The sequence below is a fragment of the Aegilops tauschii genome, chromosome 3 (genome assembly GCF_002575655.3).
Source record: "Aegilops tauschii subsp. strangulata cultivar AL8/78 chromosome 3, Aet v6.0, whole genome shotgun sequence".
NCBI lineage: Eukaryota > Viridiplantae > Streptophyta > Magnoliopsida > Poales > Poaceae > Aegilops > Aegilops tauschii.
Window position 1 is genome coordinate 467,434,038 of NC_053037.3, and position 18,836 is coordinate 467,452,873.

The 18,836-nt window shown below is 43.6% G+C and overlaps 1 protein-coding gene across 1 annotated transcript; it reads right to left on the reverse strand.

The window, feature by feature from the left end:
• Positions 1-14,585: 14,585 nt before the first annotated feature.
• LOC109766400 (uncharacterized) lies at positions 14,586-17,393 on the reverse strand. Its single transcript, XM_020325166.4, has 5 exons — positions 16,686-17,393; positions 16,000-16,057; positions 15,793-15,876; positions 15,537-15,678; positions 14,586-15,132 (listed from the first exon to the last, which is right to left on the reverse strand). The coding sequence occupies exons 1-5, from the start codon at positions 17,164-17,166 to the stop codon at positions 14,842-14,844; spliced, it is 1,056 nt and encodes a 351-aa protein (XP_020180755.1). The 5' UTR covers positions 17,167-17,393; the 3' UTR covers positions 14,586-14,841.
• Between the last annotated feature and the right edge of the window lie 1,443 nt (positions 17,394-18,836).

Here is an 18,836-nt window from a genome sequence, read left to right on the forward strand (position 1 = left end):
CATCACGCCGACGCCCTGCATTGACATTGACTTCGGCGCCAGGCCACATATCTTTAAATAAATTATTTTGCGTAAATTAATTACGCGAGGATTTTTATATATTTATATTATTATTGTTGGCCTGCACTATTTTACATGTGCAGGTAATGGACTTCGACTGCATCACGTGGTCTCTTCGGCAAGCCAACGCGTCCCAATCGGCGTAAATCGGCTCGCGTGATCACCTTGTTGGTCGTGTCGCCATACCGACGTGTTTGGTTGCCTCGAGGACTTTGCCATCGCCGAGAGAGCTCTACCTCATCGTGTGTTCGGCGCACAGGCCATATTTCCTTTATTACTCACTTTGCATAAATTATTTATTATGCAACAATTTTTTAATTTATTATTATTACTATTATCTTCGGTTTGCACTATTTTTTGTGCACAGATAAATGATCCGGGTCAGGCAGTGTTGTCACCTCGGCTGGACGGGGGGCTTCGTCAACACATCATTAACCCACGCCGGGGACTTCGGCGTCACTCTGCCGGCCTGCATTGGCCGTGCTATGTCACCACTTCGGAGTGTCGAGCTCTTCGCTCTGCCACCTCGGGATCGGCTTGGGGAATGGAACCTTGTCCCACATCAAGCTCGGACCGCGTCATCAATGCCGAACACATTAACCAGCTAAGTTGCTTGCATGCTCAAAAACTTTCAGTTTTAAATTTTGTTCGGTTCGACCAAGCATTATACTTTTTTGCCAAAAAGTTGTTTATGAAAAACTTTCTTGTCAAAACTTTGTTTGTGACACACAAATTCAAATACCCCGTCTACTTGGGGGCTTCCTTTATGAAGCCTTTCCTCTTGCATATGATTATACTTGTATGGCTTCGTTCCTTGTTCGTGTATTACGCCATAATATGCACCATGTTGACTTAAGTGTTCCGCAAGCTGGGTTGCCTTGCTCCTGTGTTTACCCCTACGTTCCCGATTGTTCGGCTAGGGAGTAAAGGGAGCATCTCTGCGATTGTCACGATCGGGTCATCCGAGCTCGGACCTCAGACTGGGTGAAGCCGAAAGCTAGCACTCTTATTATTTTCTATCATGGTCGGCACACAACGGAACTCATGAGTACAAAAAATCTATCGCGCAAGTCTCATAGTAACGATGAGCAACCGAAGAAAGGTATCGGTGGGGGTACTATTTTCTTCGAAGATGTTTCTTACACTTCGTCAGTAATGTAGCATAAGCTCCCTAAGCGCGCTTTGTCTGTTACAGCCTTATGGCTTGATTGCCTGGTTATCGGAAACACCGTCGATATTCTCGACAGGTGGAGTACATAACACTTTTCGGTCCTTGACCGAAGAGGGAGAAGCCGACGGTCGGTTAAGACGCGTTTAAAGTTCGGGTGAACACATATATCATATAAGTACTTCAGTACATACAATCATTATACATAATTTTTTTACCCAAGTCACTTGGGGGCTCTTAAATTAGTATGAGCCGTTTTATAATAGATGTTTTCTTCTTAGTCGCTGCACAGTCTTTTTCTATCACTCCTTTCTCGACTCGAGTGTGTGGTCAATAGCCGGATAGCATGTTTTCTCTCTAATGCCGCTCGAGTTTAGTTCGCTAAACTAGCTTAATGAGCAGTACTCTGCCTTCGGGATAGGAGGTTGCAGCCGTAGGCTGACCCGCTTGAAGTCTTGAGATCAGATGTGTCATATTAATGCAGGACAGAAGCACAAAAGTAAGACCAATTTTCGGATTAGCACCAAATGACTTGATTTAGTTCGGGCATAAAGTTTTTACTGAAGTTTTTGGCTTTTCGAGCCTATGGCACTTTTAAACTATTTGTGTGTTTCCAACATAAATATGGTAGTGCAACGCCGGACATCTTTAGAGATTCCGCAAAAACTTTCTCGGATATTGCTATATATGCATCGGTCTCTAATTGTGTCTTCGGTCAATAGTTGGGTTGCCTGGCTCCTGTGCTTGCCTCCTACGTTCCAATTTGTTCGGCTAGATGTGCAAAGGGAGAACCACTGCGATTGTGCTTCCAGCTAGCATGGTTAAGCGCCTCAATGGAGAAAGCCGAAAACTGACTGTCATAATAAGCGTAAACTGGTCGGCGATCCGATGACTGTATTAAACTATAAGATCGATAGAGGTCACCCCGTGTTAAATGACGATCCGTTCATAACATTGGCCGAAGTGTTTACGGCTTGACCTCGACTGTCGCCGAACACTAACTGGGGGCTAGTAACTGGCCTCCCAACTTTAAGCTCCTATGACTAAGTGAAAGTTATAAAGCCCGCATATCTGATTGCCTCGTTTCCGCTAACACAACCGCCTTCGGGCACCGAGACATCGGCTAAGGGTTGTCTTGTTATTGCGAAAACACCCTGCATAGCATCTACAAGGGGGCGGAAGCCAACGATGGGCCACTTTCAACTGATAAACGGTCGCAACGGAGTCAAAATAAACATATCATCGGCGTTTGTATTTAACATACGAAGGCTGCCTTCCACAATCATCGTTATAAAGCCATAAATATGCATCAATTTGACTTAAGATTTTGGCCAAGCTGGGTTTCCTGGCTCCTGTGCTTACCCCTACGTTCCCGATTGTTCGGCTAGGCAGTAAAGGGAGCACCTCTGTGATTGTTACTACCGGGTCATCCGAGTTAGTACCTCAGACTGGGTGAAGCCGAAAGCTAGCGATCTTAAAGGATATAATTGGTCGGCAACGACGGAAGTAAAAAATTTGGTTCATTAATACCATAGAGTTCGGGAACTTTCCCCGAACTAACTCCTCAATATTTTCCTCCCACATTGATCGGAGGTGAGGTTTCATGATCATGATCAACATGACAACCCAAAGAAGGGAACCGATAGCGGGACTATTTTCTTTGGAAGATGTTTTTTACATTTAATAGCAATATAGCATATTTCCCCGTGTACCTTTGCTTATAAAATCGTATGGCCGGATTGCCTTGTCTGCCGTAAATCTTTGGCCTCATAAAGGCTTTATAAAGTAGGACAAACACTCCCCAGCTACTGGCCGAGGAGGTTGAAGCTGATGGTCGGTCAACGAAGTTTTGTACAATGCGGATCCGAGCATTAATGATGTAAAGTACATGAATACATAGAATCATTACACATAAAATTGCGAGTAAAATCCATTTACTGCAACCCATCTTTTAAACCCCTTGGGGCCTACCTTGGCGAGCTCGGATTTCGACCAGCTCTAAGCTCCTTTAAGAGACCTTTATTCTCTTTCCGAGAAGTTTGTGTTAAACACAACAAATTTTTTCTGTCAAACGGATATCGATCCTTAATTCGGCCACCCATGCCCACATTAAGGCTCAGGGGCTACTGGGTTTTGCGCTCATTATTTATAAATATTAAAGGGGCACATCGATCCCCTGATCTGGTGTTGCCACCCGACCAGTGGCCTGGGGGCTACTGCATTGCCTATTCAAAGTGCTCACTGTTCGGCATAACCGAACTATGGACAAGCGCGTCTTCGGACGACAATAAGTACCATATGGGACTTATCCGACATCAAGCTGATATATCACGGTGACTTCTCACGACCCTCTCTCAGGGGCCTGTCCGTCGATCACTATTACCTCTAATATATTACACTGCATTTCTATTCCTATGTATGCTGCCGAGCTAGGAGTTGATCCTCGGGCCGATTTCACGACCTGAGTCACAGAAGATACTAGGATCAATGATTTCATATTTTCCTTCAGGTGCATCTCGGATTTTAGGCCAACAGACACCTTGAGGGCTACTGGAAATACATCTTGTCAGCAAATAAATTTATACGCATCAGAAATAAAATTCGCAAACAATCAGCCCATGACCGAGGTGCTGAGCCACCTCGGAAGCAGTTCGGTATATAGCTCGGATGCAAGTGACTGGCTCCTTAGAAGGCATTTCCGGCATTAAGCTCGGCTAAAACTTTTTGAACCAAGGTGATCTGGCTGTAAAAGATACCTCGAATGTTGTCCGGCGTTGGGGCTCGGATGCAAGAGGACACCGCTGCATGGGAACAACTTCAAACCCGAGGTGGGCGTAAAAATAACAAGGCATTGATAAAGGCCGATAACTTAAAGGGGCTCCTCGGATACCCGACGTGTAAACTCTTCGGATTTACTTTGGCGATCCTCAAGATCGAAGATGAGAAGATTTGTTGAACCAGTTTTCAAGACCGACGACCGAAGATGAAGAACAGTTCGGAAGGATCGAGGAGCGTCCCCAACTTGAAGACCGGTTCAGGGGGCTACTGACGGTGTCCTGGACTAGGGGGTACTAAGGACTCCTCTCCACCAACGTATTCGGCTAGGACTCTTGTTATCCTAGGCCTCTGGTGCATTATATAAGCCAAGGCCAAGCTAGTCAATAGATCATTATGACATTAATCATCATACCCCTAGGGTTTAGACCACAACATATGCTCTCGAGTTTGATCAACTCTGTACTTGATACTTCATCAATATAAACAAGAGCAGGACGTAGGGTTTTACCTCCATCAAGAGGGCTCGAACCTGGGTAAAACATCGTCTCCTTCGTTCCTGTTACCATTGATCCGAGAATCCACAGCTCGGGACCCCCTACCCCGAGATCTGCCGGTTTTGACACCGACAGTGGCCACAAGGGTGGAGGGCGCGCCCCCCGACCTTGTGGGCCCCTCGTAGCTCCCCTGACCTAATTCTTTCGCCTATATATACTCTTATACCCCAAAAACATCCGGGGGCACGAAACCACTTTTCCACCGCCGCAACCTTCTATACCCGTGAGATCCCATCTTGGGGCCTTTTCCGGCATCCTGCCGGAGGGGGGATCGATCACGGAGGGCTTCTACATCAACACCATTGCCTCTCTGATGAATCGTGAGTAGTTGACTTCAGACCTACGGGTCCATAGCTAGTAGCTAGATGGCTTCTTCTCTCTCTTTGATTCTCAATACGAAGTTCTCCTCGATGTTCTTGGAGATCTATTCGATGTAATACTCTTTTGCGGTGTGTTTGCCGAGATCCGATGGATTGTGGATTTATGATCATTGCCTTAGATATCGTCATAACTTTGCGCTTTTCTATCAATTGCTCGGCAGTAATTTGTTCACCCACCGTAATATTTTCTATCTTGAGAGAAGCCACTAGTGAAACCTATGGCCTCCGGGTCTATTTTCTATCACACAAGTTTCCGATCTACAATTTTAGTTTCCTATTTACTTTCTTTTGCAATCTTTTACTTTCAGTTCCATAAACCAAAAATACCAAAAATATTACTTTACCGTTTATCCATCTCTATCAGATCTCACTTTGCGAATAACCATGAAGTGACTGACAACCCCTTTTCGCGTTGGTTGCAAGTTGGTGTTCGTTTGTGCAGGTATTCGGTGGCTTGTTGTGTAGTCTCCTACTGGATTGATACCTTGGTTCTCAAAACTGAGGGAAATACTTACGCTCCTTTGCTGCATCACCCTTTCCTCTTCAAGGGAAAAACCAACGCAAGCTCAAGAGGTAGCACTATCCATGATACCTTGTGAGCAACGTGCCGAACACCTTTGCGGTCGTGCTGGAGACGCGGCTGGAAAGAGCAGGACGATGCAGTGAAGCAAGGTTGGTGTTGGTGGGGTGGGTGGCCTGAGGCAATGGAGCGCCTGCCGGAAGTTGTTGGGGTCGACGGTCGGCGCCGGTGGACGTATCCTCTCTCCCACCGCCAACAAGGAACCACGAACGCTGGCAAAAAACTCTACCGAGACGCGGGCGTGGGGCGGCTATGACATGGCGTGGTTGTGGGGCGGACGACCTTGATGGAACACGACGCGGTCGGGAACGGGGGGTGATGGCGGCGACGGCGGAGGCTGAGGGCGAAGGCCAGAGGGAAGAGACAGGGAAGAGAAAAATGGATGTGTCCCCGACAGGCCGGCCAGGGGGACTTGGGCCCGCACCGCGCCCATCCGCGCGTGTCTGATGGCGACAAACGCGGCCCAACTTTAGACCAGGAATGGGTCCAAAGCGAACGAAAAATGGATGATGGTCCGTTTGCGGCCGCATGTTGGGCAGCCTCTTCTGTCCGTTTACCTTCAAACAGACGCGGCCGGATCATTTTGGGTCGCGCGTTGGACTGCCTTCTTCCACAATTCGCGGGTCAGAATCAAATACAAGGACCCCTGCGAAAGCAATCTCTTAACTTCCGGTATCTTTTAGACAAGTCACGTATGAACTAGCACGTTGCTATAGGATTTTCTTATTTCTTCTCCGATTTTCTTTGGATTTTTCGTCGTTATACTTTGTTTTTTCTTTCATTTTTCTTTTGGTTTCTCTTTGTGTCTTTTAAGTTTTTTATCCATTTTCCTTTCTTTCTCATTTTCTCTTCCTTTGCTCTTTGGTCTTTTTTTATTTATTTACATAGTTTCGTTTTTTACTTCTTTATTGGTTTTCACAGTTTTCCTTTCTTTTTGCGTTTTTCATTTTCATTGGTTTTCGTTTTTCTTTCTTTTGGTTTTTATTCTACATTTTTCGTATCAATAACATTCTTTAAATACATATTTAACATTTTCAAGTAAAATTTTAATATTTATTGAATACATGGTCAACATTTTTCCTACACACATTTTCAATATTTTTCAAATGCTTCATTAACATATTCAAATACAACATTAACATTTTTTTTCAATACATGGTCAACATTTTCCTATACACACTTAAAAAAATCAGATTCTTGATTAATAGTTCCAAATAAAAGATTATTTTCTTAACATAAGGTCAACATTTTTTCTATACACGTTTAACATTTTTTCAAATGCAATTTCAACATTTTTTAATACATGATCAAAATTTCTTCTATATACATTTAGCATTTTTTTAATACATGATCAACATTTTTTCTATAAACATTTCAACATTTTTCAAATACTAGATTAATATTTTTGAAATACAAGATTTACATTTTTTTAACACATGGTCAACATTTTTTCTATATGCATTTAACATTTTTCAAATGCTTGATTAATATGTTTTCTAATGCAATATTAACATTTTTGAATACATGGTCACTGTTTTTTCTATATACATTTACATTTTTCAAATGTTTGATTAACATTTTACAAATACAAATTAACATTTTTTCGATACAATACAATATTAATATTTTTTGAATACATGGTCAAGCTTTTTTGTATACACATTCAACATTTTTTAATGCTTGATTAAAAAATTTAAATACTTTTTTAACATTTGTTTAGATGTTTGATTAACATTTTATAATACACGATCAACTTTTTTCACACGCATTAAATATTGTAATACATTTTTTGTACACATGTGAAATATTCTCTCTATACACATTCAACATTTTCAAATGCTTGGTTAATATTTTGTAATGAATATTTTATGTAATTTTTTTTGCAATATCTTTATTTGAATTTGGAAGTATAAACGGAAGTAAAAAAATAAAATCAAAAACATAAAAAATAAGCAAGGAAACGAGGCCGTAGTCTCCCGCGCGGCTGGGCCGGCCTATCTACAGCTCCCCCGAGCGAGTGCTTCCCTCTGTCTCGCAACAAGGGAGACATAGGAGCGCCCATTTGCGAACCAACCTGTGGTTGGATGGTTAGAGGGACTGTGGTATCCCCAGCCCACCAGGGTTCAAGTCCTGGTGCTCGCATTTATTTCTAGATTTATTTCAGGATTTCCGGCTATGCGCATTTAGTGGGAAGAGACATTTCCGTCGATGACGAGATGCCTACGATGACTTCGTAAATTTCAAAATGATATGCCGGCCCAGTCTTTCGGAGGTGCTCATAGGGGTAATGTGTGTGTGCGTTCATAGGGGTGAGTGTATGCGTGTGTATATGGGCGTTTGCGTCTGTACTGTGTTCAAAAAAGGGAGCGCCCATTTTGACGTGCATAACATTGTATAGGACCTCCCGCTGATGTATTTTGGTTATACTAGTAAGTTGTACGTGCATAGCACGTCTGAGCTCATATAATAAAATTACAACAAAGATAGACAATTGTTATTGTATTAATTATAACATGCAAATGGAATTGTGAGGCATATACATGACATATAAGATGCAAAAGCACATAGAAATATATCGAGCGTGTTTTGTCTAGGTATCTATTCTGGCTATTATAAAGCTATTGTTTTATCTGCAAAGATAAGTATAATTTATTAAAGTACATAGCATTGAATACATAGTAAAAACGAATGATAGTTTGGGCGGAAAAAAGAAGTTAGGAGAGTACGAATATGGAAGAGTAGAAGTGTACTTTAAGTTTTGTGCAAAATGTCACATATGGCTCAAGTCCAACCACAAAATCTTCTAGATAGTACATGTCGCCGAATCTAGTGAAGTAATGAGAAGATCCAACGGTCAGCAACACTCGGATTTGCCATGTTTCTACCATCGGATCGGCTTCATCCAACGGTTGTTACTCCCAAGTTATTCATACATTATATAGTGGTATGGATATATATAGATGAGAAGAAAGCAATCGGAATGTGAGCCTTAAATGGGCTATAATCAGTGTGGCCCATCCATATATGTGTGTGTGTTTGTTGAAGTTTTGTTAAAAATATAAATTGTAATCAACTTAACATAGAAATAAAGTAGACAAAACTATGTTATAGAAATTATGCACTTCTGCGAAATATTCATATTTTTCCAGAAACTATTCATGTACTTTAAAATAATGCTCATGTAATTAAAAAATGTTCCTGCATTTATGAGAATATTCATGTAATTAAAAGGTTTACGTGTATTTTCAAAATGTTTTTGTGATTTAGAAGGTCATCACACATTTTAAAATTTAATTTAATGTAATTTGAAAAAGTTTTCAACCATTTAACAAAATTTCCACGTAAGTAATAGATGTTGACTTATTTAATAAAGATGTCTGTGCACTTTTACCAACCCATATAGCGGTCGCTTTGGGTTTTCCCTAGTAGTGATTGGTGGATGGAGATGACGAATATGATGATCCCCCCCCCCCCCCCCTCGGCGGATACCGGAATAGGGTTCAGATCAAAACACCTCAGTATGTGAACTTACATCGGTGCAAAATACACGAAGTCTTTCGGGAGATTTTGGGGTGGGGGGTGGGGGGGGGGGGTTGAGGGGAGAAACCCTCCGTAGGCCCCACGCCCCTCCACACTCCTATTTCCGTAGGGAATGTGGGACCAACGGGGATCCCTACTAAGGCCTTTTTTCTTCTGACGTAAAAATGTTCTTTGGATTTTGTAGCTTTTTAGGAGGTCCAAAAATACATGTATTCTCTGAAACAAAAAAAACACTAAAAACAATAATTGGCACTTTGACACTTATATTAATATGTTAGTCCAAATAAATGATAAACTTTGCATAATTGACAAGATTATAACATTATGCATATGAAAATGGTAAATGTGCATATTTGACAAGATTATTCTATGAATCCGGACGCCTCGAGAACACCTCCATCAAGAATCCCCTACGGTAATCTCTTTGGTGACACCCTTTCAGTATTTTTACGTTGATTTAGCTTTCTAAAGAATTCACATTTTCAATCAAACCAACTACGACCACTTTTCTGCTTGGAATAAAAGAATAACTTGGAGGCACATCGCACTAAATCTCCGCAAAGGACAATGGTCGTCTCCTCACCTTAGGTCTTTTCGTGGAGTATAAACTATATAAGTGATTGTAGAGGCGTGCCGGTTCATAGATACATGGACGTACCACCTATATAATAGTATCATCACATTATATGTTATGTTTTTTATATTTGTTTTGATCATTTATATTCATAAATATGATTATATTTGTGCATCGTTGTTACCTGGAGAGATGCTGCTAGTGAACCTATGAACTTTGACACAACTTGTCTCATATAAACAACCACCACTTTACTTATACATGCACTTTTATTTTTTGCAATTACTTATTTCAAAAATACAAAAACACTACCAACCACACGTCAAGTTCATAACTTAAGGAAACTAGCAAAGGCGGTGAGATTGACAACCTCACTAGAGTTATTGGGGGACACAAGTGAAGTTCCTAACATATGTTACAATACTGTTCATTGAACTAGAAGGTGTTGATTCGACGGATTGATAGCCTTGGTGTCTCAACCGAGGGAGACTTACCACTTGATTTAAACTCTGGCACTTGGAGGCCCGACATTTGCTATTAAGTGTGGTCTTTGGAGCAACAACAATCGCTAGGGTTGAACCAAAAGCTCGTAGCTCGCAAGCTAAATGAACACTTGATAGCTCGGCTTGTTAAGCTTGTAGCTGGATTCTTAATGAGCAGAGCCAATCATCGATTTTAGCTTGTTAAACTTAATGAGCTTAACAAACAAGGTAATGAGTTTCACGACCAGCTCGTTAAGCTTGTTAGTAAAACACAACACATATTTTTATCTTATGTGACAATATTTTTGTATCTCCTCAGCCCATCTATTCAATTTAATCGACCCAACCTAACCCATAGGAGGTAGCAAACTATCACATCTCCTCTTGTAGTCACCATCTTTTTGTAAAAGCCACGCATACACTCTTATCCCTAGGTCATATCACATTGTAGGCTGTTAACGAGCTTAATGAGCACGATCAGGGTTTTCTGCCAAACCTTAATGAGCATGATCTTAACGAGTGGAGCATCTCGTTAATCCACCTCTAGCAATTTCCATGGGAGAAGCTCATCTGCCACCGCTGGTGAAGGTCGCCTTACAGTTCTGATTGGAGGGATCCAAGACCACACGTGTGTTCCTGATCGTCCCCTTGTTTTGATTTTTCATTTGTGCTTCCTACCCTTCATTACCGACGATCCAAAGCTCCACAATGCCATGTAGCGACCCGACCCGAAATCGGTCAAGTCTCTGTGTAGCTGTACCATCCCAAGATCATGCTGGCACACACAGTACATTGATGCAAAGATTCAAAGTTCAATCACACCTGAATTTGTTACACGATTCTCATGTCGAGTCTTTATTACATCATAATAAATTCGGCCGAAGGCCAACTCATGAAAAATAAACTAAATAAAGCTGCGGAAGCGTAGACGAATAGCGAGTCCATCCAACTCCATAGGGCAATCGCCAAGCGTGGATCGTAGCCTCACTCCTGATCGGAAAACTCCTCTGCAACATAAGACGTTGCAGCCGTGTAGGTCAGCATTTTGAATATGCCGGCAAGTCATGAAGAGAGAACAACAATAAAATTTCTAACACTATATGCAATTTGGCTGTGGGGCTCTAAGTTTTATGTTTTTGCGAAAAAGCCAATTTTTCCCTATAACAAAAGGACTTGCTTGCAATTACTACAAAATGTTCGTTGTTATTGAGATGGTTCCGCCAACCAATGTCTCATTCCCAATTATTAAATAACCCCTCAATTAATTAAGTTCGGTGTTGAGATTTCCGAAATACTCCAAGTTCCAGAGGCTCAAATTGTCCGTAACCAGGGACACGGCTAATCGAAAATAACGGCCTAACTGATCGACGAAAAAATAAAATAACATGGCGGTCGACTAAATGTCTTCATCAATTATTCTTGCGTCCTCCGGTGCGTCGTCCTCTGGTGCGGCGTCTCCTCTTGCGGTTTCCTTCGGTGGAGCTCTCTTCATAATCCTGGTCATTGCTCACGAGGGGTCCATCATCTCCACTCTGAAAAAGGTCTTCTCCCAGGTCCATCTTCTCCTCCACAGTGGCAATATATTTATCCCGGTCCTCGATTCTATCCATAAAATCCTTGACTTCTTCTTCATGTTCAAGGAAGTCCGCACGTGCTTTCTCCTCCAGTTCCAGTTCACGGAACAACAGCCTCCTGTGTACCTTCGAGTTTCGGCGCGTCTGGATTTCCCGGTTCCTGATGAGACTCTCCAAGTCTTGGACATATGAAAGAATGGAGTCGTCCTCTACGGTACGGATGATATCTCCATTCCTAGCTCTGCGAGAAATCATGGCGAGGTCTGATGGGTCGAGCTCGGCCCTGTACTCTTCTCGAAGATGTCCAAGTGCACGATAAATCGCCATGTCTCTTCCGAGGATCCAAGTGAAATCGGTAAACTCAAAGTCAATGGGCTCTGAATGTCCTCCGAAGGTCCTCCCTGGAATGTGCACCTTAATCCTGTAGCGGGTATCCGTCGGAAGTGCATTGATAGGCTTCCCGGTGATTGAGGGCAGAGCAATCTTCAGCTTCTTCATGATCTGAACCAGGTTCTTGCCGAGAAGCATCGTCTCATCTGGCTGGCAAAACTCCGGTAGCAGAACTGGGGTGAACTCGGCGGCCATCTAGAATGTTGAAAATCGGAGAGAAGTCAGAAATGAACATGGGAGAATTACGGAATTATAAGGATATAAAATAAAATAGTCTCTTCCTATGGATTTCCGATCCTAGGGGTTACGTCCTACGGTCAGCGTGTGCTCTAATACCATCTCTGTAGCGACCCGACCCGAAATCGGTCAAGTCTCTGCGTAGCTGTACCATCCCAAGATCATGCTGGCACACACAATACATTGATGCAAAGATTTAAAGTTCAATCACACCTGAATTTATTACACGATTCTCATATCGAGTCTTCATTATATCATAATAAATTCGGTCGAAGGCCAACTCATGAGAAATAAACTAAATAATGCTGCGGAAGCGTAGACGAATAGCGAGTCCATCCGACTCCATAGGGCAATCGCCAAGCGTGGATCGTAGCCTCACCCCTTCTCTTTCCTCTCACGCACGCAAACACCGCCCGGAGCACGCCAGACGCCGCCGCGGTTTCGATCCTCTCGGGATCGTGATCCCGAGACGCCCCCTTGCCCAAGTTGATGCCCTATATAAACCTACGCATCTCCTCTTCCGAACCCCCCAAAAACCCTGCCCCAACTCCCACCACAACTCGCGCCCTCGCCGATCGCATCTAGCCTCTGCCGCCGCAGTTCATCACCTCCACCATCGCCGGTGAGCTTTATCCTGCCTCCAACTTCTGCCAGCCGAACCCACTCGTCGATCCGCACCCACCTGACATCTTTCTTCTGCTCAGGAACCCCTGAAGCCACCGCCCCGAGCTCGACCGCCGCCCGCCGGAGCTGCAGAGCACCGGGCTCTACTTCGCCTCGCCCTCGTCGTCTCAGTCACCTCCGAGCTCCAGCGACTCCACCACCGTCTCCGCATCGCCCCGCCGCATCGCCCGGACGTCACCGCCGTCGCCCCGGACCACCGGAGCCCCTCCGCCGCCGACGCCCGAGTCGCCGCCACCGTCTCCGTTCGTCGCCGCCGTCCGCTGTAAGCCCGAGCCCCCTCCACCGTTGGATCTCTTGTGTACGGCTTAGATTAGATCCACGAAGGGTTAGGTTATTTTCAATAGATCGGTTTAGATTACAGTTTATTTCCGGTTTAGTTCCTGGTTTAGACAGACCGGTCCGATCGGTTTATTCTGCTGAGCCCGTATACGTTTCAGTTAAAGATCGCTCGCGCGTTAGATAGTATTAGAGCGCTCACTGTTTCGGCCCGTTAGCGCCTTAGTTGTTTTTTTTGTTTAATTTTCGTTTCTGTTTTTAACAGAATAGTTCCAATTTTGTAAAATCTATATCTTTTAGGTTATTTAATATTTTTAGTTGATTCTTTTTTATCTAGTTTGAAAATTTCCTATAGTTTCTGTAGAAAATAGATTCGGCCGAATTTATTATCTTGTAATAAAGACTCGATATGAGAATCGTGTAATAAATTCAGGTGTGATTGAACTTTGAATCTTTGCATCAATGTATTGTGTGTGCCAGCATGATCTTGGGATGGTACAGCTACACAGAGACTTGACCGATTTCGGGTCGGATCGCTACATGCCATATCCACCCGCGCTGCAAACTACTATGAAACAACAACCATTCTATAAGACCCCTCCAACCAAACACAACACATAATCATTCCATCGCATATTGTTCTCTATGAACAAAACACCATGACGGAACCATTCCATGGTGAAAATATTCCATTACATTCCATTTGGTTCTCAAACCAAACAAACCAAAGTTCTCAAACAAGATTTTAGAAAAAACATTATATTTGTTATCGCCAAATAACAAGGAGCGACAAACACTGTCATTGCACTATGTGCTTATTTCATTATTTGTAAATAAGACATTATACACTATCATCACTCACAGTAGGTAAGAATCGTTTATTTGTATATATAAGACATGTAATGCACCATCATCTCTTGCGATGCGTGAGGGCCATTTTAGATATTTGCTGAAGTGCAAAAAATGGTCAAGCGATGGTGAGGTGGCATGGAGGACTTTTGGAGCGACGATAATGCGCCAAAGCAGTAGCGAATGAAAAATAATGGACATGAAGGGGGTGGGGGTAGGAAGGAAGATGTCCCTTATTTTCTTGCTAGAAGAGGGTGGTTAGAAAGATAAGAAGGAAATAAGTGGAAGAGATTCATTATATGAATGAAAACCACCGTCATGTCGACACAGTTCTAAATTAGATATTAATTTTTATCAGTGTGTATGTATATGTTTTTCGTTATTCCATGAAAACGCACGGACAATCAACTAGTTTCGAAGCCGTTTCATGGGCTCCTTAATCAGACATAGCCTTACTTAGGCCCAAACGAAAGGATATATTCTTAACTTGTTCAGAAAACAAAACTTAACTGTAGCAACTTGCATACCAGTCACACTACCACAAGTAGAAGGAAAACATAACTTAGTAGTCTACTTTACATAATTTACAACCCATACATCACTAATCAAAAAATAAATAAATAAAGGATACGCAGCTCTTGCGTATTTTGGGGGGAAAAGGTTATTGTGAAGCAAACATTGGAATGTCAAGCAAGAGACTGGAGTGCTTGGGCGTCTATGTGGCGACATTTGTGATACCCCAAGACCGCTCGGCAAGGCGGACGCACTCAGAGAACCGAAAGCAGCCGACGAGGTGATCGATGACCATGCCAGAGGCTTGCATGAAGGAGTAGACAATGACAGGACCAACGAGCCGAAAACCCCGTCGGATTAGGTCCTTGCTCATCCCCTCCGATTTGGGTGTTCGGAGAGGGATGTACTTGTGGTGCTTGTATTTACCCACCATAGGCCGGTGGTTCATGTGCCCCCAGATGTACCCACTAAAAGACCCAAACTCCTTTGCCACCTGCACATGCATACAATGGTCATAAGTTTTTATCCAATGCTTCACAGCTAAATTTGTTCAGTTCATATTGACACATCCATGGCATCTGCATGTCATTCTTCCCTCATTTCATTGCAAACTTTTCCTGTCCTTGTAATATCTTTGTTCGAAGAATTTCGCTGCTGCGAGGTCTGTTTGGTATTAGGCCCAGATTATCAGCATCCCTTCATTAATTGGATAGGAGTAGCGACAAATGTTGCCTAGACGGTGGCTTTAGTCTTACTGTTGTATGACTTTGTCAGGTCTTATGTGAATAATTAATAAAGTGGCTGCATGCATCATCCAGATGCAGAGGCCGGAGGTCCTCCTCATTTTCTAAAAAAAAGAATTTCGCTAGAAATAAGCAGAAATCTTAGTGCACTCGCCTTTCTTATGCACTTAGCGTTCTCCACGATGCACCGCACTCTGCACTCTGCTAGCTTGAGCTCCTTATTGGCGCTGATCACGACGATGTCATCCTCGTTCAGCTTCGCCACCACATTGGGATCAAAGCCCGCAAATGCTTCCCTGGAATCGACAATTTTGGCACAAATTTTTAATCCATTCATGATTCACAGGGAAAGTGACAACTGCTGCATATATACTGAGAAACCCAAATGTTCGGAAAGACGCTGCACCTACATGTACATGTCCCTCCTCTTGAGTATCTCTGTCCAATTGTGGTCTATGAGCATCCCCGACAGGGTGAGCAGCTCAAACAGGCGGCTGCAAATTACAATAGAATATATTTGTAAACGGAATGATTCTTTTTTTCCGATTTTTCAAGATGAACTTTTGCACGCGACAAGCAAAAAAAAAAAAAAGAGAAGAAATGTGGCAGAGTCGTACTCGTCGCTGTACACCGGAACGCCCCAGGATTCGTCGTGGAACTGGACATATGCCTCATCTGCACGGTGGATTTCAGGCAAGTGATCAGTTTGCTGAGCCAAATTTTGTCCTTCGTTTGGTCAAAAGAATAAAATATATCTTGTCCTTTTGGTTTTTAGCTGGTTGAATTTAGTTTGCTCAACAGACTAGAGGAGACTGGATAGGAGTCCCTTTCTGGTGAGCTTATCAACTGAATTTTGTTTTCAAGGCAACAGCGAGCCGGGGCTCAGGACATATCTTAATTTGGTCAAATCAAGAGTTTCATCAGTAAGTGATGTGGACTTCGACATCCCTTGAAGGAAAAGGCTGACCCCATTTGCTATCCAAACTTCTTTTCTTCTTGATTTGATTTTTCCTCTAACCTTATAGTACTGATAAGCTTTTTAGCAGGGTTATTGTACAAATAAGTCGGTTCAAAGCTAATTAACTAAATTGTACTCGTTTTCACCATTCACTTTTCTGATATCATCTGCTCCCCCTTTATAAGAAACCGTTGTTCTTGCACGTGAAAGGATATTCTTTTGACTACGGTTTCTTAGAGTCTTCCATAATGGAAAATATATATGCATGACAATAAACTTATTAGCATTATAATATCTTTGTAGGGAAAAAATTTAGCAAGTAACTAAGCATTTGTCAATCCTCACCACTGTTCTTGGTGATCCAGCTGCATCTGTGCAAGCCCCCGGGCTCACTACACTCAAAATCCTCCTCCTCCTCCGCATCACGGCCGCTCACCTTGTCGTCGTCGTCGCAGTCGTCCCCCTTCCTCCTCTCCAGGGACACGAGCACGTCACCCCACGGGCTGAAAGTGCCGCCGTAGATGAGCGGCACCTTGGGCTCCCAGCTGCTGGAGTTGGAGCTGCTCAGCGACGAGTCGCTCGAGTTCTGCGACAGCGACAGCGACGACAGGGAGAGGCCGGAGCCGCTCCGCCGGACGCCGCCGCCCAGCCCCGGCGGGCACACAAGCATCCGCTGCAGGTACTTGCTCGCGTGGCTCATCGCCTGCAGCTGCAGCCTCCTGTCTATGCTGCCGTTCTTCCTGGCCGAGCCGTGGCGGCCGCGGCTTGGGCTCTTCTCGAAAGCATGCGTCTGCCTGCTGCTGTGGTGCGCCGTGGTGCTCAGCATTGTGAGAACTGCGGTCAGGAATAATGGCGGCTAGATGGAAGCTAATGTTCTTTGGTCTGGAGGCAAGATGGGTTTTGAAATGTTTGTGTGGGGGGTGGGGGGTCTATTATAAGGCGAATATCCGGCAGCCAAGTCGTGGAAGTGTTTGAGGTGCCGTGTCCTTAGATAGTTTGGTGGGATATGAGCTTCAATGGTAGCTGCATGAAAGCTTCATCTGAATCTTATTCAAATGCAATGGCTCATGGCTTTGGCATTTTATTGAGTCGAAAGTGTTAGTGGTTTGTGCTTGGGGACGCATGGTGCATTGGTCCTGTACTTTCGTGGGCTGGTTTTCTCCTGTTCCTCCTCTTCACTCATAGCCCTTTGGGTAATTCATCAGAGGATAATCTGGTGTTTATTTTTATTTTGAGGGCCTAATCTGGTGTTTATTGATATAAAAAATTGATGTACATGATATATTTCCCGAGCCTACTAACCACTTGCAAGTAAAATAACTAATTTCACTTTACACTTTTTTGAAACAAGGCAAAAGACTTGCCATTTTCATTCATTAAGGCAAAGGTTAAGACTCACCGCCTTCAGCTACCAAGCTTTAACAGAATCTTCATGCTGCCAAGCCATTGGCGAGGAGTCGTGGATGCCTAGCCAAGTAAAATCTCGTTCCAAATTCAGGTGGTGAACCTACACTGAAATAGGAGGTGAGGAGCATATTCTTACACTTGCTTGCAGAGAGGGCAAAGACCGCAGTTTAGCCATCCCCGCCGATGCAACCGATTAGCCGCCCACACACGATTTTGAAGGATTAACCAAACAAAGAATTTGCATTTCTGCGGAGCCCACATCTTCCAAATGGTGCCAGTCGTAGGACTAAGTTGAGCCCAGCAAATTGCGCCATGTCTGCTAAGGAGGCCTTATTCGGCACTCGAGGCGAGTTTCCAAGTTATTGTGGCATATCTATCTTGATTGGGTGTAATACCAGCATGCATCTCCCAAAAATTGCGAACTCCTAGATATGAGTCAAGGTTAGCCCCTGCTGGGTATCGATCTGATGGACCCAAAAATTGTTGTCAAGAGCTTGCTGGCCAAGCAAGACATCCTTTTTTATATCTCGAAGATCTTGGATGCTACACCTTTGGGTTGAGAGCCATACAACCATGGAGATTCCCCGAATTGAGCATTTTTACCATCTCCGATGGACACAAACATGGCCGCCTGAAAACGATCCCTGTCACTTTACGCTTTGATGTTGCCGCTTTTTGGAACGTCTCAAAACTATTAACTGGGTGGTAATTTCACATGTCAATACAGAATTGTCAATATTGCAAGCATATGATTTTCACAGTTATGTTTCCTTTTTGTCCTTCACACGGGCCATTTTTAGAAAAATTAGGATGACCCCCGGCCTCTGCATCTGGGCGATGCAGGAAGCTATTTTATTAATTATTCATAAAGACCTTACAAAGTGATACATCAGTAAGTCTGAAGCCACCATCTCAGCAACATCTGTCGCTACTCCTATCCATTTGATGAAGGGTGCCGAAAATCCGAGCCGAGTACCTAATAGACTTCGCACCAAAGCCTAACATCTAAAGCCGGAGGCCCCAACCAAGCCACAGTGCTGGGTCTGGGGCACACACCGGTCCGGCGCACTCTCAGAGGCGACCGCCGCC